The sequence below is a fragment of the Prorops nasuta genome, unplaced genomic scaffold, assembly GCF_024137725.1.
Source record: "Prorops nasuta isolate Cenicafe-Biocafe unplaced genomic scaffold, Cenicafe_Pnas_1.2 PNAS00005, whole genome shotgun sequence".
Taxonomy (NCBI): Eukaryota; Metazoa; Arthropoda; class Insecta; order Hymenoptera; family Bethylidae; genus Prorops; species Prorops nasuta.
The window spans coordinates 6,808,365-6,831,049 of NW_027116802.1; the positions used below are offsets into that span (position 1 = coordinate 6,808,365).

General features: G+C 36.7%; 1 protein-coding gene across 4 annotated transcripts in view; it reads left to right on the forward strand.

The window, feature by feature from the left end:
* Positions 1-20,261, forward strand: part of Fas2 (fasciclin 2) — a 73,317-nt gene extending 53,056 nt beyond the window's left edge. Inside the window, exons 2-11 of one of the 4 annotated variants that reach the window (XM_066726807.1) lie at positions 7,232-7,397; positions 7,973-7,996; positions 9,505-9,677; positions 9,779-10,044; positions 10,311-11,370; positions 11,604-12,059; positions 18,128-18,259; positions 18,504-18,573; positions 19,105-19,230; positions 20,120-20,261. In XM_066726807.1, the coding sequence (XP_066582904.1) occupies positions 7,232-7,397; positions 7,973-7,996; positions 9,505-9,677; positions 9,779-10,044; positions 10,311-11,370; positions 11,604-12,059; positions 18,128-18,259; positions 18,504-18,573; positions 19,105-19,230; positions 20,120-20,261 (2,615 nt within the window). Of the gene's footprint in view, positions 1-7,231; positions 7,398-7,972; positions 7,997-9,504; positions 9,678-9,778; positions 10,045-10,310; positions 11,371-11,603; positions 12,060-12,583; positions 14,682-18,127; positions 18,260-18,503; positions 18,574-19,104; positions 19,231-20,119 lie in introns of those variants that run through there. The other 3 variants (XM_066726809.1, XM_066726808.1, XM_066726810.1) reach the window with 3 other exon arrangements.
* Positions 20,262-22,685: the final 2,424 nt, after the last annotated feature.

Consider the following 22,685-nt stretch of genomic DNA (forward strand, 5'->3'; position numbering starts at 1 on the left):
TTGGGTTAATTAGATTTTTTTTTTTGGTACTCCTGTAATTTTATATGTTAATTAACGAAGCAGGTAATTTGAGATATTTAATGGCAAATCATCCATATTATCCTTTTATCTTTGAAGCTATAATTAAATATTAGAGCATAAGCTTCTTGACTAACGAGGTATTTACCCATCTCCCTCCCCCCTTTCCGCAGATTGTAACATATATTTCAGAAAATCACTTGTAACGAACATACGCGTGCAACCTGCTTTAACAGAAATTGCCAATTATTTTCTGCATACTTCAGCTTTTCATGGCTTTGTATCCCGGCAAATTTCCATCTTAAATTTAAATACATCGAATAAAAATGTAAATACCATTTCTTTCCCATCTTTCATTTTACATACATCAAAGTCAGTAGTGTGAATTTTTAAAAGAGCCCGAATTCTCGTTACGCATACAGTTTGTGCTTTTAATGTTTAAACTGGCTTGAAATCTGCACACTTTATGCAAATAGACATTCATGCTTAAAATTAATTAACGTCGTAATTAATACACATTTAATTCGTCCGTGATAAATTATTAGCGAGAATATCTCGTCAGCGGTAATCTAATATAAGGGATTCACCCCCCTGATCTAATATGAACGAGAGTAAATTATGTCCTGACACTTTAATCGATGCCTAATTTAATGCCGGTGCCATCGAAAGTTGATGGATTCTCCATCCAAGACCGGAACTTCAGATGGTTGAGGTCGATTTAGAATTTCCAGTAGCCCGGCCGGAATTCGGTGTCGGAAACGCCTGTTGAAAACTTTTGTTACAGCTTTATCTCTACGATATTACTGTTTATGGACCATGTAAAATTAAAGTAACTTCCTGCAAAGTTACTTGTCCGGTCATAAAGGTGTTTACACTCTTCCTGTTTATATTTCGTTGACTCTACCTCCCATAAAAGCTTCCTTCAGCTACTGTGTCAAGCGACGTTTCACCAACAAGCATGCACCTTGAGCAAAAACGATGATCGAAAAATGATAAATTTAACAAATTGCCAAGCAAATATTTGCACGGCAGAAACCAACTGGTTTAGGAAATCAACATTTTCATCTGCATAATTTTCCATGCAATCATAGTAACGTTATCCAGGTTTTGATCCATTTATGCCAATGAGCGGACCATATTTCATTTCCGTTGTGAAACGCAAATGGCGCTTTCGCCAAGAGAGCTAGGCGGTTATACAGGGACGAGGAGAGCTCTCGAAATTTGTTTGTCTCGGAATCTGCGTAGCAGCCTGGAGCACGAACCCTGTGAAGCTATCTGCTTTGACATTTGCGTTTCTGTTTATTTGCGCCACGCCACACCGTCGTTGTCGACGACGAGTCGGAGAAGGGCATCCCACGCCACGCCACGGCACGCCACGGCATACCCTCTGCTACACGCACCATCAGCTTATTTTACGAATCCAGCTAGACCGGGAAAGAGACATTTGAAGCTCAGCCATTTAATTAGAGGGTCTTATCTCCCTCGGGCCATGCTATCTGCCCTCTGAAAAAAAAACTTTTTATCTCTCCTTCCAATCCTCGAGCTTTCTCTTCCACCTACCTTGCATCCCTACCAGTGATTTATAAGACTTTGTTTAGTCGCACCTAAATACCCACGTTTTTCCACTGCTATATGTATGTATATGTATACAATAGCCGGAGCTACCAGAAAACCCCACGATTTACTACGATCATCCAATGAAATCTCAGCTGTTCCACTCTGCCTTCCGTCGGCTTTGCTCTCGTCGAGTGGCGGTCCTCCGTCTCTCGCCCAATGTTTCTCAACTTTATATTTGCGCTTCCCGCCTTTTCCTCCCCGCTCTAACCCGCGCGAAATATCCATTAACGATTATACTTTCTTTTCTCGATGAAAATTCTCAGCGAATGCGGTTTATTTGGTCCGCGGCGCAGGCCACACGATCTAATGGTTTCCTGCTCTCGTAGATTCGTTTCTCTACCGAAGAATCGAGCGCTTGATTATATTCTATATCGGTGTAATAAGTGATTTGGAATCGATTTCGCCACGACTGCCTTGTAATTAAGGTAGCAACGAGGTTAATTCACCGCTGGCTTATAATTTCCGCACCTTGTCGTGAGGAGGCGGCTAGAAAATATTCTTGTCTATAATTTTCGGTTTACGTAATAGCAACGAACACTCCGATGCTTTATTATCCGTCCACTAGACTCTCGCACGAAACCGTTTAATCGTCCGTCGAGTTCTTGGATGGAATCGCTATATATGTATATGCTGCAGGCGTAACGTTCCTTTCGGTTCATACACCGGAAAGACGCGATCGAAAAAGTTTTTGGCTCATCGGTGATAAGGGGAAGGAGTGGGGATAAAATCGTAGCTTCCCTTTTCACGCGACGACGCTTTATTGGCTCCATCGAATTTTCCCAATTTCTTTGTCTCCGGGAAGACTCTCCTCTCCCCCTCCAGCTCTCTCATCTTTTCCAATATTCCACACACTTATCTCTCCTTCCCATGAAATCCCTTCAGGCTGAAAAAATCCCAAACAATCGGTAAACATAAGGAAGGCACTGGTATGGATTTCATCACGCGGTGTATCCCAACGCACTTATCTTATCTCGCTTCAAATTGCTCCTTCAATTTCGCCCTAATGGTCGATCTTTAATTACCAACTTCTTGATTGCAATTTATATCCGCTTTAACGTGCCTACTTCGTTATTTCGTAATTCTTTTCGCTTAATTGCCAATTTCTGAGGGTCGGTAATGCAAAATATCGATCACTATAGTTTTTCGTCTCTCGATGAACGCTCCTGGGTGTAAAGATTATAAGGAGAGGAAAAAAAAGTTTTAGGGAGATGCGAAGGAGGGGGGGGGGGTGTTAAAAAGTTGGTAGGAAATGAAATTTATGGCACACTCGAGCGAATGGAATAAATCGTTGGGGGGGGGGTGTGATAGGGATAAGTAGAGAAATATTGACAATGGTAACTAGTGCGAGAAGAGAAAGAAAGAAGAGGGAGAAAGTGTCTGAGAACAGGTAGAAAGTTGGGAAAATTCCAGCCCTTCGTGTCAGCCTCTTTCGTTCTTACCCGGCCAATTCGATATCGGAATTTGATCAAATCCTCTCCGGAGCCCTTTCCCCTTCGGCCCTCCTGCCAGGAACCCTCTCGCAGATCGAATTCTTCCAGCTCGAGTGACGTGTCGCCAAGTTTACTTGGTTTCCCCCCGCGGTGTGTGTATCGACTGGTGCGTAAGCAAGCAAGGCCATCTTCTTGTATACACTCGCCTTTGAGGGTCTGTGTTGTGGGCGTAGGTGTATACGTAAGTGTAATAACAGCTTCTCCGCGACCTCTCCCTCTCCCCTTCCCTGTGAATAATACCAACTATACCACTATATGTACACATATCTGTGTATATATATATATATATATATATATATATATATACATTATACGGCTGCTTTTCAACGTGCGCAAGGGCGTAGCGTACAGCAAGCAGGACTTGCTGCTGCAGGTTGTGAGGAACGTTAAATGTGTGCGTATGTAGGAGGAGGGGTAAGTTGCAGCCTTTGAATAGCCCCTGGGGTAGCTGTGCCAACAAACCCTAACTAACGTAAATAAGATGTCCTAGGGACCCCACCCCCACCCCACCCCTCTCTACCTTCCAACCCTCCATTTCTACATCCTCTCTCCTATCCACTTTGCATCTCCGTCCAACCGTCCCTTATCTTTCTCCATCTGCCTCTGTCTATCTGGTTTATATCCTCCTTCACGAGTATCGCTCAACTTTTATACTCTTTTCCACCCCTCGCACTGTATCTCCCATCGAGAAATTCTCGTCTTCTCGATCTCTCGCTCGTCCTCCTCATATCCTACCTCAATCTTCATTCTCTTTTTCAGTCCTTCATTTGCAACATCATTTTTCATTTGCTCCCCCCTCCCCTCCTTCACTCCTTTCCTAACTTCCCAATCGAAGCAACCCCTTTTCCTCGATCCGAACGCACTCTTCCTCGACGTCTCACACAAGTTTCTCTTAGCTTCCGATCACACAAGCCTACGGGCCCAATCATAGAATTTTTCTCCCCAAGAAGAAGTTCCACCACCCACCCACCCCCTCCATGCAACCCTCGCGAGATGAATTTGCGAATTTCGACGAACGCCTCGTCGATTCTCCGCCTTTACGTTGGGGATGTAGTAATAGACGGCCAATGACTCCACCGAAATTCTAAAAGGATTATAGGCCAGTTTCGAGTGGAGTGAATCCAGCGAGGAACGGGATATGATTAGGGGAGGGGGGAGCCGAGGACCCTTTAGTCGCTTCCCTCCTTCCGTGATTCTAGCTTAATGAGTTTGATACAATATAACGGACCACATGCTCGAGCACCCTAATCCTGCTTCCTTCTCGGTACGCGCGTGTGTGTGTATAGTGCATATATTATTATTTACTCGTCTCCCACAAAGTTATCGCGATATCTCTCATCGAGTCTTCTTCATTTTCCTATCGCAAATTCCTTCGGGCTCACATAGCCTCCACGTGATGTATTCGTCATTGGATTCCAACCTGCGATAAATGGTACAACATACCAGTATATTAGACTCTCGCAAGAGCTTTGAGGCTCGAGGGTAGAATCGAAGAAAAGTGCGAGTTTTTCTCTTCGAAGCTTAGCAAAATTAATAGGGGAGTAGTGCCCTATTTTGCCTTTACGAGCTCCTCGCGTTTGATAAGAGGGCGCCAATCAGACAAGGGGGTTCGGGGATTAACGTTCCCGAAGGATAATTGTGTTCCCGAATATAAGGACTGCTTATTTGTCGCGCAGCTTTATTCCAACGATAATCTCGATAAGACGTGCAAATTCATCATTTCCGGCTGGGGTAAATTCGCCATAGGGGTGAATTAAAGATTTTCCTAAAGTCGTAAGAGGCCTCGTTATGCTCCCGAGAATTCGCAGCGCGAGTCTCTCCCTCGACCGAAATTATATCAGATATAGAGACGGCCTTTGCCAAGCATGAAATACTCCACTGTAAGATTCTAATTCCCCAAAAGCCATTATCCTTTGCTCCTCCTATCGATCGAGTATACGTATATATAGTTGTTCCAAGCAAAATACGAAAATCAATTAAAATTATCGAACCTTTTGCAAAAACTCCACATTTCTCTCGTGGTAAATTTAATAAATTTCACTTGCACATTTTCCTCGCGAGTTTATCGAACGATTAATATAATAATAATCATAATTTAAACGAGTTAAATCCCGTAGCGTGAATAATAAAGCAATTGGTCGAGCATAACCAGCTTGATATAATTCGTTTGATCGATAATCCGATTTTTGGGTTAATGGGAGGAACGAAAAATCGTTTCGGACCGATGATGAGCCGAGTCGAGTCGAGTCGAGCCCCGAGCCGAGCATCTGTGTGTAATCCCCTAATTGAGCGCGTCAACATTTCTGGATGACTCTCAGGCCAATTAAGCATCGCGGGAAGATCTTAATGGCGAAAACTGGCGGCTTCTAAATTCCCGCCAACCGAAAGCACTATGGAGTACGTATCTTCAGTTAGGAATTCCAGCGCTATGGTCCCTCATAATTACACACCTTGGCAGGATGGATCACTTGGCGTTTAGTTAGCTGGCTGGCTGAATAATTATTTTACTTCTCGCGTGTGTCACAATTCGCATTCGCTCTCCGTTGTCTGCTCCCACGTTGACAGATACGCATTCCACGTTTTGCCGCTAATTCCCGGCCGATAGTTTCAGTTTTCCTCCTGCAATTTGCGTCATGTTCAACGTCTGCTTACATTCACGCGCGTTTATATGCGAGCAGTCTGCACCATCGGTATACAGTCGATGAATAAATTTCCATTTGTATTTATTTACAATGAACCTCGCAATCTTCCAGCTTCCGTCAAACTTTATTTTGCTTCTTATTTTTGTCTACGCCTATATAATTTCAGTCGACAGGATCGATTTCTCCGGCGAACGCTTTGAAGAATTTTCTCGAAAAGCTCTTCGCCGAGAGGTAATTTAGCGAGGGAGTTCTCCTTAATGGATTTACGGATGTAATTAATATTTCGATATTAGTTTCGCGATGTAATAGGGTAAAGCCTGTTTTTCTGCTAACACGAGCGTCGACGGCAATAAGTTACATCGTATGTACGTACGTCAGCGAGGTGGATCAGTAGTGTTTCCTAGTTAGGGCAATTCCGCACTTTCGCTTGGCGCAATTAATTAGCTCAATTCCCACTTCCTGTTGTGCTGGAATCGCCTGCGGTGGAGGAGGAGAAGCGCCCAGTGCAGCGTGTCATACACGCATACCAAATTCCATTGCGCTGTTAGTCCATGCAATGGCTACGATAAGGCAACTTCGCGATATAGTTCAACGTCATCCAAAATTCCAAATAATAATAATTCAGAAGTACAACGTCACGAGATTTCCTTTCGCAACCGCAGCCTGATTTCAATTTTAATTGCACCAATTTGCAGTAAAGTCACGAATACTTCATTTATATTTTTATTTATTTTTTGCAAAATAATAAATTTTTTCTCAATTGGATAATCGCTGTTTTTTTTAGCGGGAGGCTTTTGATTATTGTGACTGATTTTTAACGTAGAAATTTTGTAGTTCAATGAGATGGAAATTAGATGATTGTTGTAGGTTTTGATGGGTATAATTTTTGTAAGAAAGTTTTTAGGAAGCATGGGGTGAAAAGTTTAGCTTTAGGAAAGCAGAGGGTAGTAAACGTAGAAGGCAATACTGGTGAAAAGTGAGTATATTGAAATGGGTGCATGGTAGTGGTGGTGGGTGAATCGGATAGCTTCTAGTATGGAAACCGCGACGATGCCAAGATGACCGCCGAGACTTCGATCTGCATCTCCATGCTATGCGTCTACGTGCTCCCAACCCCGTTAACCTCAACTCCATCATCCCCCGCAACCCCCGGTAAGCTGTCCCTCCCTCTCGAGTCACGTCTCGCGGCTTACACATATACGACACGTATTAGCTACACTCCGGTGAAAAGCAATTTCTCGACTAATCAATTTTTGCACACCGAAAGCATTTGATATATTGATTCTCATAACAGCCGTCTAACCGACCAATCAATTGCTCGTCAAAATTATTGTTACTTCTTTTTATTTTTATAGCCAGCGATCGTTGTCAAATTTTGTTTCTTTTCTTATTTTTTGTTAAATTATCATTTATTTACTGAATTTTTTTCACGAATACTCATGAGTTTCTTATTTATTGTTACAGTGCTGGCAAACGAAGCAACATTAGAAATCTTACCAAATGGAGATGTCCAAACGAAACCCATTGGATCGAGTAATATTTTTACTTGTAAACCAATTGTGGAAAATGTCAAACTCGTCACGGATATGCAGTGGCTGGACCCTCAAGGCCGACCAATCGAATCCCTGAAGTGAGTCGATATACTATTTTGTAATTTATCCATTAAAGCACTCTTTAGCAAATAATATTCTTCAATATTAAAGCTATGGATTATTAACAATATTTATTGAAAAGTACATTCGTTGAACGAAGATAATAGTATCAGCTAAATCTAGATATACAGATGAGAATTTCAATAAAGTCATACCAATAGCAATTACAATTTTTTTCTTTTTTTTTTCGTTAAAAATAAGTCTTTCAGATTTAATTGAAAATCAGAGAAAATTTTCGTTGCATCGATAAATCTGGTGCTACGCAATTGCATTTCGTTTCCTTAACAATTTAATCACCAATTAAATAGAATTGTAAATGAAACAAAGGCCCTGTTGACCAATCTCATAAATTTGATTATACTCTCTGAATGATATTAGTAAAATTGAGGAATATTCTTTCTGTATAGTACTGTACAATTCAATTGAATATAATTTGTAAACGTAAATTGACAGAAACGAAACTAATAATATTTTCTCGACAATTAAGACTATAATTATACACAATACACAAGGCACTAATTTAAACAACTTTTTTCAATTGTTCCGCACACAGACTAGTCGTCTTACCCATTGAAAGGCGAGTATACATACAAATTTATAAAGACTGAAAAACTCGTAGTGTGATTATTCCTTTCCTCGTGTTTACTATAATTTCAATAATTTATTAACAATGGAAAGGTTTCATTTCTTTTGTTTGGTCTTTCAACCTATTCATTGATGAGTAAATAATTTATTTAGTTTTATTTTTCTTTTCAAAATGTGCATAGCAACAACCTATAGTTAAAATTAGATTTTAGGCCAGCAAATTTAATGAAAGCAGTCAATTGCATTCTTTAATGACAAGGCTGATATTGGTTGGTAATCAATGGGATAAAATTGTATATGCTTGTAAGTTTGGTGGTTGTGAGAGCGCGTTAATGACCGGATATCAGATGGATAGAACAAACGTGTCAGGGTGCAATAAACTCTTTGCCATAACGTTGGGGAAGATCCGATGTAAAATTTGGCGCGTGACTCTTGGCAATGAATGTACATAATTATGTAAATCGCTCAGGGCCCGCGTAATCGAGCAAACAAGCGAGCCGACGATTCAGATAGAGTTATATGAGATTAATACTCGTTAGATAAGGTAAATACTAAATCCATTATTTAACTGTTCCATTAGTAAATACATTAAATTATTGGTTTTCCGAACTCTATCGCTACAAATTCAATACTTCCTACTGTATTCGACTGCCATCGAAATTAATTAAAGAGCTGGGTCGATAAATTGTATTATAATACGAGTTTAATAAATAACATCTGCTGAATCGAAGAATTGAATTTTTTCCTTCACTTTATTTTATTCAGTTTTTCCATGAACAATTATTTATTCTTTGCTTGCTTTTATATCAATAGATTTGAAATCTGATTTTGGTGTGATAACCGTTTTAATATGATTCCCAGCATCTTGATACTTGTCATTTCTATTTATTATAGCATAAATAATATTTTAAAGTGCAAAGCACGTCATTCACCGTGCCAATTCACGCGAAAGTACACTTGGCAGATAATATATTATTGTTTTATTCGATTCTTACAAACTTGTAAAAAAAGACGTGTAAAATCTGAAAGAGCATTAACGAAATAATACAAATTTATACAAAATAATCAATCAATATATAGACACATTACCAAGGGTACTTCATTAATCATTCAGCCCCGTCACAAACTATCACCAGCACATTATCAAACAATTCAATGTGTGTATAATTTGCGTCTCATATATATTTTATCACGCACTACAAGATGCAATTAATGCAGAAAAATTTGTGAAAATTATTTACTCATTCATGACCATTAAAAGAACATTGTCAAAGCATTCATTCAACACTCAGAGCATTAGTTCACCAAATAGAAATTTCTCAACATTTGTCACTTAAATATAATATCACCCTTTCGTCTATGCTACCTTAATTCAATGAAATATCGCCTTGCGTCGATTACCTGAATGTGTATTAGAGTCTAAAAAGCTTTTTTAGAGTTTGGAAATAAATAAGGGAAAAAATGATAAATCGCACTAAATGCATTCTCTTATTTCTACAGCAATATTCAGGGACAAACGAAACCAGCGATGTACACGGAGTACCACCATGATAGCAGTAGTTTGCTTCTCTTTTTTAACTCTCTTCAAGAGGAGCAAGCTGGCAAATATACTTGCAAGGGTACATACGCCAACACGTATTCTTTAAATAAGACTGTAATGATAGAAACCATAGGTAAGTACGTCGACAACCACAGTACATTAAACTATAGATGATAAGCTATCTTTGAATTGTCGCAAATAAATAATTTGTTTAAATGCTTTTCCAATGTATAGTTCAAATTACTTTCGACGATGCACCGACCAACCAATATCCGATCCTTGGCGATGATTTCTCCGTGAATTGCAAAGTTCGCGCCAGACCATCACCGTCCGTCGATTGGCTGTACAATGGAGAACTAATCAGGACCAATGAGCATTACGTCATCGAGACACACGCTTTGAAAATTAAAAATGTCCAGGAGTCCGACGATGGTATCTACCAATGTCGAGCTACCGTTGTGGCCACTGGTGAACTCAAGGAAAGACCCATTCGTGTCGAGGTGAGTTCAAAGAACCCTCTCTTATCAAATTTATGAAACTTCATGTATAATTCAAGAGAATTAAGTGGCCTTTTGCCTGCAAACGATTCTCACGCGTATATGCAACTCGACCTATTCGTCTTATCAAAGCGAACGAAAGCCTGATAACTCGCGGTTGGATTTACCACAGGCTTTTATAAATCGACCCTTGGCAAAAGCTATACGAGTGCTTTTATTTCGAGCGCGTTGAAACACCATCGCAAGATAATAGTTTTTCTCGCTTGCAGGTTCACACGAGACCAGAGATCGAGGGGCTGGTCTCACCGAAAGACATAATCGAGGGTGAAACTGTGAGCATCCCATGTCGCGCCAAAGGCAAACCACCGCCGAAATATTCCTGGGTAAAGTCCATCACCCAGCAGAACCTGTCCGATGCCGACCGTTTCGGTGTGGACGCCGATACAGGAATTTTAACGATAACCAATGTGAACCGCGAAGACGCTGGAGAGTACCGGTGCATAGCGTCGAATGCAGCTGGTGTCGCTAGAACGGACATCCAGATAGACGTGATCGTGAAACCTAAAATAATGGAATTCATTAATAAGACCGTGGTCCAAGGGAAAGATGTAAACCTGGAATGCAAAGCGTACGGTAGACCAGTGCCAAAAATCATCTTTAAGAAGCACACGGCTGACGCAGCCTACAAAGAAGGTGACCAACTTAAAGACGACAGGATCATAGTAACGAATGATCCTGACCCGAACACCAGCGTGACCACTGGGATTTTGACCATTCGCAACTCTACAAGATGGAACGATGGCCTTTACGAATGTATGGCGCAAAACAGTGGAGGGGTCTCCTTCAAGAATGGTCACTTGGCCGTCGAATTCCCTCCGTCCTTCAGTGCCATGCCAAATAGGACTATTTGGTCATGGGAACGCAGACCGGTCAATCTCACTTGCATCGCTGAGAGTATCCCCAACGCCACGATAACCTGGACCGTTGGAGGAAACGATAGGATAGAGACTGATCCAAATGTCAGAAAGTACGGTGATGGTCCAACGTCCACTTTAAATGTGATACCACTGGATATGAGGTACTACACCAATTACAAGTGCATCGCTCGTAACACGCACGGCACAACCGAACACATTATCGAGCTGCAAGAGGCTCAAAGACCCGGCGGTATTATTCAGGCTAAAGTGGCAGAGTTCACGGCTACTACCATTAAATTTGACCTTGTGCCGCCACCCACGCATCCAGATCTTCCTTTAAGGACTATCTCGTGTCAGTATAAAAGGGACGGTCAAATTTGGACTGCTGCCAGAAACAAGACGTGGTCTTTAAGTAAGTGCATTTGACATTCACCGTTCTACCGTACATTTGTAATTTTATGATTTAATGCATCGCAACACCAATTTTACTTGGTGCGGTTTTCCTGCTAGTCGAGATAGTTAATTAATTGTAATAATTTTTAGTTAATCGATCACGCGATTAGTGTTAAATAGTTAATTTTTTTCCATAAGAGTGTTTAAAATGTATTGGCAGTTTTGGAATAATCTAATTTGTATACTTTTCAGACTCTGTGTACGTCATTGAAAATTTGGAACCTCAGACTGTTTACGACTTCCGATTTGCAGTGAGTAACGACGTTGGGCTAGGAAACTGGGGTGAATATATTCATGAAACTACACCTGGAAAGACTTTCCCCAACGAACCAAAGATGATAGTCAAGTCTGGACAAGATTACGAAATCTCGCCATTCAACAATCAATACGAATTGGCATGGATCACGCCAGCTAATAATGGCGAACCAATTGATCTTTATCAAATCAGATATTGTCAGTTAAAACGCGTATCAGGTGACTTTAAAACCTTGGAAAATACGTGCTTGACGGAAGAATCCAGGACCCATGAAAGATCGCGGTACTTCCTCAAGCACCTCTACTCCGACACGTTTTACGTTGCAGAAGTGAGAGCGCACAACATTATGGGATACAGTAAACCAGGAGTAATTCGTTTCAAAACTGCCAGAGGTAAGTAGTAATTCTTTATCATGTACTACTCCTCTTTCAAACAGTATGTTAATGTCCGGTAGAACTTCCTACAAATAATTTTAGTGATATGACATGTGCACGGGTTTTGACGAATATACAATGCTGTAAATGTTCTCGAAACTTTTAAACTTTCTCTATAAAATATTGTAGTGTAATTACAATTCATTTATTATTAGTTCTCTTAATTGTACTCTGCCTTTTGTTATTATTTACTAAACGACTGGTCGTCAAAATTATTTATTCAATTATTCTCAAAGACAAATCAATTGTTTCTTTATTTTTATCAAAATTTTTAGTGCCACGCGTTAAGAATTCTATGGATTTTTGGTTTCATTCAATTACAGTCTTTGCGAACTTTCATTTTGAATCTGATATCTGGTTTTATTATTGTTTTTGTGCTCATAACAATTTTTGAAGCATAAATTAGCGTCGAGTATAATCTGTGATTTAAATATGATTAAATAAGTAAAAATTCTCTAAGCTAGTAACTTTTTACCATTCAGAAACCTCTGGCGACATTGTGGACTACGCAATTATTTCTGCTGCGGATTCCTCCAAGCTCTCCGTGACAGCTGTTGCCACTGCAATAATGATACTATCTTTAGCTATTTAAAATGTGTTTGCATTTTGCAATCCTTTCTCGCGTACGTTCCGGAAGTTCAAACTTCTGCCGAGTACAATAAACAATAAGATGAATGACACTCGACAACTAGCATCCGCAACTTGAGCAATTTTACAAAACAACAATTAGAGTAGGCTTGTTATGTACATTCTAAGAAACTGCTCACTTTTGTATGTACTTTTCCAAAGATTAGCCTGAGATTAGGGCCAAAAGAGTAATTGTAGGCTAGGTAAGAAGTGTTGTTCATCGAGTATAAAAAGTACTTTTACATTTACCCGGTAACATTCCATAGAAATGATCAATTTTTACCATTTATAAGGCTGGACAAATGGTAATAATGGAATCTGAAATAAAAAGAACGGTGTGTTAAAAATGTTCACACTAAACGTACTGGTACGTTTTGTATTCGCTAAGGCTATGCTTCGGTAACTTTTGCAACAATGTTCTGTAACGATGCAAATCTTAATATTAAATCTTATTGTTAAAGAAAAAGTGATGGAAGAGAGTAAACGAAACAAAAATTGTTCAGATATATGTTTTCTTTTTAAAGAGTCAATTTAATTAAGGGACTGATTAATTATCCGAAATAGCATATGTTACGGCTTAAAATATCAACGAACTTCATATATTTATATAGATGTGTTAAGAATAGGGAATTTATATGAATATTTGAGAGATTGGAGAAAATTGAAAACATTAAATATTTGATATTCGGTGCATATAATAGGTTTTATAGAAGATTTACTGCCTTATATTGCCGATTCAATGCTTGACGCTCAAAGCTAATTGAGGAAGGGGAAAAATGAAACTGCAGTTTGTATTCAGCTATTTTCTCCATGTTAATAAGTGATGTTAATTATTTATAACTCAATTATATCTTAATGGAAGTGCGAACGGTATTATTATTATTTTCTTTTTCTGCCTAAAGTCAATAAGAGATTTAGAGCTAGGTACTTTTTTTCTTTTGGGGGAGGGGTGGGAGATACCGGGCCTCTTCTCAGTAGTTAAACTTTATTAAGATAGGGAGAGAATATTACACAATATTTCCATTAGACACAATGTACTTGATTAGCAAATATATTTTTCGTACCTCCATATACAGAACCATTTTTAGTTGCAAACATTTTGGCAAAAAATCCGTTTTTATAACTTGCTGATTTGCAAAGGGCAATGTGAGGTTTTATTTCGCAAATCAAACATATCTAGAATAGACGTAAATTAAGCTTTTAATTAGTTACTTTTAATTTCGAGTAAGCGCATATACAATGTTTTTTTCTCTTCTTTTTTGGGAACTCATTCAGTCATTAGCTCTGCTTGATTAGTTTTGGAGATAAATGTTTAGTGCGCATGATATGTGTGTTAAAATTATAACATTTAAAGCTCTTATCATTATGTACTATTATTATTATTATTATTATTATTCTTAATATTATTACTATTTTATTTTTATGTTTACTATTATTATTATTATGATTATGATTACGATTATCATCTCATCATTATTATTAGTTCATAATTATTCTAATAGCTATCATTATTACATACTTTTAGTATTATTATTAACATCTTTTATCAATAACTCGAACTACGACTATTTTCATACGTTTTATTCGATTAGCATTAGATGCACGAGTTAATTACGGAAATCTAGCATTATCGAATCCAACGTTTTATTTTATTCCCTAGAGATTAATTTAGACTCAGTCGGAATGAAAAAGGCGTTGCAAGCTAGGTCTTTCGAAAATTGTATGATCTTATTATCGTGCCTGGGTTCTAAATTTTTTTTATCGAATAGCATGGCATGCGCTTTAACAGATAAACATATATTTTTTATCAATGCTAATGGCTCGCATTTCTTTAGCAATTTCATTCCATTTTAAAAGGGGAAACAACGATTTTAGCGAGGTATTTGATTATCAACAGTTAAATACACAATCTTTCGTCACAAGTGGACAAAAATTCAAGAAGCAGAATTTTTCTCAAGCGGCATTTCACATCGATAATATTTAGCTAGTCTCTTTACGTACAATTATATTTCATTAACGCGATGATCTTGCTACAAATGATATTAATCGATCAATGTACGAAAAAATATTATCCAAATTGGCCAGGTATATGTAAGGAGTGATAAATGGTGGGATCAGGAAAATAATTGCGAAAAGTAATTAGGTTAAAAGGGGGAAGAGTCGCGAAGAGCTTCCAAAAAAGCAAAAAATACTGAAACAAAAAAAAATGATAAATTCAACATCGTGGGTATAGATGATATTGTCATGCGTTTTCCATTAGGGTGTATGTTCTAGCAAGTTAGTGTATGTAAATATCACAAGTTTCACGAGTATAGGTAAACATGTAGATAGCAAATGTGTCAGGAACGACGTAAATGTTTTGAATGATGAAAATATCGAAATGTGTGGCAGACGTACGTCATGACAGTTAGGAATGTCGAGAATGATAATAATTACATTATAGTAAGAAGGGATAGAAAATGTCAGCGACAATTGTAATTTAGAGCTGCGCATAGGAATGGCAAATTTAGTCTAAAATATGGCAGCATCGCAGTCGCTGGCCCAGACAACGAGGAGACTCCCAGATAGCGGGATTTTCCGGCAAATTCTTGCAGCGACGGAAGTTCCCGCGACCAAAGGGCTTTCCGTCGCACGTTCGGTGACAATAAAACAGTGGAAAAATTCGAGTGACGTAGAAAAAGAATGGCCGTTGAGATAGAAAAACGCTCTTTTCTCCGCATGCTCGCGAATTTTTCGAAATCACTGCACGCGCGTATTTCTTTCACTCTCTTTTACAATCAATTACAAGAATCTCTCGCGTCGGTATCTCGCAAAATAAAAACTCACACAGTCGACTCTTAAAATCCGCTCGATCGTTCCACATCGCGCGTTCACCTATATACCATACGTGCATCTTATTATACTATTCGCGTTTCGCTAAATTATTGTAATTTTCGCAAAGCGAGTGTTACATGCTTGACCTGCGTGTATCCTCGGAGTAAAGGAAAAAAGTGATTTAATATTCTCGACGATAGTTTCATGTAGACTCTCTTCGGTGGTTATCTTTATGAAAGTGCGAAAAGAGGGTTTCCCGGTAAAAATGCAGGGTTCCGAGAGCTGTTTGCGCACGCGGCACTTTGGCAATTGGTGACTCTGAGAGAACGGACGAGGGCGAGAGGGGGGAAGAGGTCGTAGAGAAATACGCGCGAGCTCTTTCGCAGAACACTCGTGCAAACCGGAACAGCAGCCAGTCGTTATAAATAGTTGACCGTAGGTCGGCGAAGAGGATAAATCGCGCTTGAAACGAAAAGAAATAGCGGAGCGCCTCGCGCGATATTTGCATATGTCGAATGTATGTAACCGTGGCCTGCTACGTATGTGCGTATACATGCATGCATGTATGCACGAATACTCCGATCTGTTTTCGAAAAGGTAGCGCAGCGGCACATATGGCTTAACCAACGATTTCAACGGACAATAATAGAATCGCTAAATTCACAGCTGCAAAGAACGGACGTTATTTTCTACAAAACCGAATTGGTATCCGCAACGCTCTAATTCAATCTCTTAACGGCCGATCATTCTTTTTCCTTTCAAATATTTTTACTTTCAGTCTCCGAACTACTTATATAGTATACTATATATGTACATAAGGAGGATAATTTTATGTAACGTAAACAAAAATCTCTTATCAGTGAATCTCAACCCATTGGATATTTGAATTTCTCGAAATTAGATAGATAGAGCTCTTTGAGAAGTTGATAGAGGAAAAATTCCAAAGACACCCTTCTCCCACGTTCAACCTTCGATTGCTAATTACACGAAACGTACAGTAATACGGCATTTTCTTATACACCGATAAATAGATAAACGTGTATGTACAAACGTATATATAATTAGTATACTTCAAATAATATATACATATATTATAATAATATAAATATAGATTATTGAGTATTGAACGTATAATGAACGTGTAAGGATATGTATTGAAGAAAAAAAAAACGTCTGTTAATAACGAGAGGATAAAAACATATTGTAAATATACTACGCAACGAACGAAATACATGTGAGTGTCCAAGGAAAACTCAAGGAATATGCGCCACTAAGGGAGCCATTTTCAGATTGTCCATTTTACAATGCTTGCTGAGAGATTGCATACGATTAATTTGGTTCCATAGTTGTAATCTTTAATATTTATAATTGTTCGAAAATCGCTCCTATATATGAAAAATATAAAAGAATAAAAATATTTGATTTTGGCTATTAAAAGCATAAAACATTACTATTCGTCAAATTATTAATTTATAGAAATCATTTATTGATTTATTAATTAGATCTGTAAGCAGAATATGTAGCATTACAAGTAATACTATTTGGAATCGTTAATTTTTGTTAGATATTGATTCAAATGTAACAATCTGAGATGGTTTCTTTTTCGTGCGTGTACTTTTTTTTACACGTTTTTATTGCCTATTACTATCATAAAATTCAACGGGAACACACGCGAGCCAAAAATGGTAAATATAATTAATACGATGAACTACATTGTTAAATATACACATATATATAAATATATATAGTAGTGAACTTTGCTATGAACAAACACAGTTAAGAGGCACATTAACAATTACGCTTTTTGTGGAGGTAGTACCAAAACTATATTGTAGCACTAACATTAGGAGTGAGACATAGTTATTGAGCTATTCCCCTTCCTTTGGCTTTTAGGCAAAACTATCACTGAAAGAAAAGTCACTGAATCTATAATTGAAGTTTCGAGCATTCGATAGATTTTCTTAGCATTAGTAGAAGATGAATGAAAACTTATTGCTTTCTTATAAAAAGATTATAGATTCTTCTGTAGTTTCCCTCAGTGAGCACTAAAAACTACTTGCTTCTTTCTATTTATTACGCTATCTTTCTATTACATTAATTATCCAACTTTTCATTATTTACTTATTGGTAATTAAATGTTTATTTAACCCTTTAAAAATATATTTGCTTTGGTTTTTCATACAATGCTTCGATAAAGACGGATTTTTAGCACATTTCCGATATCTATCCTGCTGAACGTTTTTCTTTTCAGGATCTTATAGTATAACAATTCTTTATGCAACGTGTTTGGTGATTATAATGAAATTTTTCTCGCTCATCTCTCCTTTTCAATTAATTTTGCTAACATATGCCTCTATTTATTCCTATAATAAGCCATAGTACCAGTACGTTTTTGATGATGAAACATATTTTATTATATACATGCTACGTTAATATTATTGTTGCTGAAAGAGTAATGTTTGAAGAGGACTACTACAATGATCACCAAACATCGTTCAGTTGTTGCTTTTGCACTAATGGAATTATGATGATATTTTCAGGTGTATATACACTTCTCTAATAAGATTTCATTATTCTCTTTCAAGGTCTGGACACCACCGTAGTTCATCATCAGGCACCATTGATTTCCAGCGCAGCTATTATCGGTATTGTCATTGCAATACTCTTAATAATAATCGTCATCATTGACGTAGTTTGCTGTTGCGCCAATAAAACTGGTAAGTCTACTTACTTTTGTTAATCTTATTGTACGCACAATAGTTAAAATGGTACAAAAAATAATAACATAAATCGCGTTATGTATACATAGTAAATTATGAATACCACAAATGTACTCTAAATTGTAATATAATTAAAGGTTTAAGTGTAGTTTCTTCAATAGAGGGAGAGAGAAAGAGAGAGAGAGAGAGAGAGTTAACAATTTAATATTTCTTATACGAATGATGTATTGCTTAATTTCAGGAATCATCTTCTACGTTTGTGAAAGATCGCGGAGAAAACCAATGGACGAGGAAGATGCCAAGCTGGGAAGGTTAGCAACATTTTGTCTCTTGGATTTGACGATATTAAATGTCCACGAAATAGCATTTCAATATTTAGATGATTTACTTCATTATAGCGTACATATATTATACATATTCCACATTGTGCTTTGGCAAGTTTGGCGCTAATTATATATCTATATATATATATATGATATCAACAAAATTTCGCATCGTTTCCTATCCCAACGTTCGAATTCGTTTAAGAAAGCACAAATTAAACTTCCAGAAATTGTATCCTTCATCATATTCCAAACTTGTAGTACGAATCACTTTTATCATATCCAACACACAATTATACATATAGTAATGAATTTACATTTTCTTTGTCTATGAATTTTTTATTCACATTCAAAGATGCAGTTTTTTACAGTCGGATTTAATCTTTCAAAAAAAGTTGAAGAAATTGTTGAAGCATTTAATTAAAAGAGTAATATTTATCGTAATATCGTCAAATGAAAACTCGTAATCATCAGTTTTTGACCGTCTCGTATTTTCTTTTTTTTTTCTTTACCGGATAGTCTTTACGGTTGGCAGTTTCCATTGCCATATTGCGACCAAAAAATGGCCAATGTCGCCGGGGTCACGGCCATCCAAGACTCGGGTAGTGGAAAAAATACCATTAGATTGGTCAAACACACTGCCATGTAAGAGAGAATGATACATATGTGATTTTTTAGTAAGACGCATGTGTCCCTTTTTAACAGATAAGATACGACTTTTTTTATAGCATGAAGTTTTATTTTTTGTCTTTCGTATAACCATTAGTTTTGCATTATATTGATTGTTATGTCTACGTAGTATCTGTTAAGTATCCGAAAATATATCTTTGCAATTTAATCACTCCATTAATTTACTCAACCATTTTAGCATTGGATTGCAGGATTAATGAGAGAAAAAGGGCAATTAATCGATTGATTAAATTGTATTGACGTATTCAATATTAAAAAGCTACAGCACGAGATGTGTTAATTATATTTAATCATTGCTTTATTTTAGCCGTCTACCCTATTGCATTCCCATTTTTTTATTTTTTACTGAATTAGTACACAATGAAACATCCAAGTGCTAGAGCTTTGGCCATGTTGCATGAAGACACTTGATTCGTATTTTTAATACCAGAGATTTAATTATAATGTTTGTCAAAGAAAAAAGTTTTTGAGTCTAGAAGTATTATTTTCATATTTTTGTTTTGTTTTAGAAAGAGAAGCAATTATATCATTTTCTTTATATATTAAGAAAATATAGTATCTGTTTGGAGAGGAAGAACCGCAAAATGTTTATTTCCTAAAAAAAAAAAAAAGGTTATATATGGTCGGATTGATAAGACTAACAACAAGCAATAACTACTCGATAATAGCATATTTGATTTTCCTTCTACTGAAATGTATATCATGTATAATCAACAAGTGAAATTAGCATGCGATAAATATAAATATTAAATGTTGCACCCGCGCCTTAGTTAAAGATTTAAGATTCTCTTCGTTGACAGTAAGAGATTCAATGATTTAACAAGGACAATATTAATTTTTTCAGAGACGAGAAGGAACCTTTGAAGGAGGAAAAGAAAATCACTCCAATCATCGATTCGGGATTACGACGGGAAACGTCTGTGACATTCAATGGAAAACGCTCCATCTCCAAGACTGGTTTTGTTGGCAAGGATTCGGCCGTTTAGATATACTGCCGGCGTACTAGATTGTAAACCCAAGAAACATAGTTTCGTAAAAGTGTTCTCGAAAACGTTCGAAAAAAATTCGCCATTTCTTGCAGGGGACCTCCATCATTAAAATGCAAGAAGTTCTCAATCCGGTACATTTGTAATATTTTTATGAGTAAGCAGTGTACTTTCAACACTCGTTCTCTGTAAATTTACATAAATGTTTAGTAAAGGTGCGCAACATCAACACCTCACCTCTCTCCTCTCCCTCTCTCATTACTATATTATCAATCCAATTTTATGAAATTAATCTTAAAAGCGTGTAATTATTACACGCTTGAATAAACTATTTTTAATTACTTTGAACATAATTACACCGACAAATATATTTTGCGCAAATGATTAACGTCATCTGAATAAAAAAAAAAGGCAACGAATGATTGCCATTTTTGCCATTTCCATGTTATAGAGAGGCATAAAATTGAGTTGTCCATAATTGTGACATTACATGTATCATATTACATGCATTAAGTACGCGTAATTCATAAGTGCATATATCGTATTACGTGTATTAAGAGCTACACGTATCATATTATAGTACCTGTAACTGTAACAAATTCTTGCATTTTATACTTGGCTCGTGGTTCCTACAAGAGTGACTGATGAATACAGGAGTCTTGCAAACGAATCATAGTTTAACATCTACTGAAGTCATACTGGTAAAAGCCTTACAAGAATTTATCATAGGCGTCGGAATGGAATGTCAAATCAGAGATTGAGAAATGTGTGTAAAATAGAATTAATTGTGCTGCAATAACTGTAAAAGAAGCTTAAAATTCCTCTCCCTCAATTTTGTAGTTGCCAAAGAATGTAAGAGAAGAAAAGAACAAAGTATTTAAATGACAAAATTCAAATGAGTGTAATGTAAAAGATAGTAAGAGTAAAAGAAAAGTAGATAGAATGCTTTAAAAAGAGAAATGGAAAAATGTACAAAATTTATTCTGAGGTCGCTAGAAATGTAATGATAATTATTGAAGAAAGCTTCGAGAAACCCTTTAGGTTGTCAGTCTAGTACGCTGGATGGTATTTTTTCGTGTAAAGCACGAAAGTAGAAGATCTATGTTTCATTTTGTGTCAACCGCCGTAAAAGCATATTATTATTCTGAGAATAATTATCTACGTTTTATTGATAATTACAAGCCCAACAAAAAAGAAACTTGAATTGCGATGCAAAAACAGATATTCTCTGCCGCTACTCGCATATTCTCGTTTTACTCTGTATATATTTTCTTAGATTTATTGCATACTGTTCGTAGCCCAACTAATCTTACTTTAATGAAAAGCGTCGTTATAAATCTATCGATAGTTTCATCGACTTGACTTTACACAATTTGGCTGACCCAAATTTCAAGAATTTCATAATTGCATTTGTTGGAAGACTGATTTCACCGATTTTTTTTTTCATTTTTTTTCTATCATATACATATAATTAGGTCGAATCATACGAATCATAAGAACGTTCGACTATCAAATGTGATTCATATTGAACATGACGTAATTATAATAAGTACCTTTCAATAACATTAAAACGGACTCAGAAAGACTATAAAGCGAATTTAACAGGCGTGAATTTGTACTTTTTAAAAACTTGTAATTTTATCAATCGTTAAAAACTGACGCAATTATTTTCCTTGATTTTTATTTTAATATTTTTGTGATATGTTTACTATTTACTGTAGTATAATACTAGTGATAAATGATCACATTTTCAACATGTTTTGAGTATGAGAATTTAATTGTATCAGGGTGAGCTTTTTTTTTAGTTTTGAAATAATTATTGATATTGTAACTAGTATGTTTTAACATTTTAATAGTTTTGATCTCATTGTGGCGCAAAAAGTCTCTCTGAACATATGTATAGCGTAATTAAAAACTAAACTTAAAAAAAAAATTAATTTCCATAAACTCAATAAGAACAAAACATAACAAGCATACTTGCCAGCAGAAATTCATACTCTAATGTGACAAAGTCAGGAGCTGCCATATATAAATATTATATATATAAATATATATAAAGTTTGATAGTGTTATAATTACCACTTTTAATGTAATGCATAAGGCTTTTTGCAAGAACGCGATTAAAATGTGATAAGTTTTTGTAAATGCTTATAAACGTTTTCCATAAGTTTTAGGGCAATTCAAAGTAAGTTAGGTCAGTCTCTTTAGGATTAAAGTGTTCTGTACAAGTGTGGAAAGCATGTTCGCCATAGAGATTACTTAAAAATATACTTAAAAGATGAGCAGTTATCCTTGTAAATGACTTTACAGTTTTGATGTCCCAACTTTGCGAACATTCATTCCACTCAGGTAGCTTTTTTACGTAATGTGAAGACAGAAAGTTTTGCCAAATATATTATAGTACTTATTAGCTCATAAGTCTAC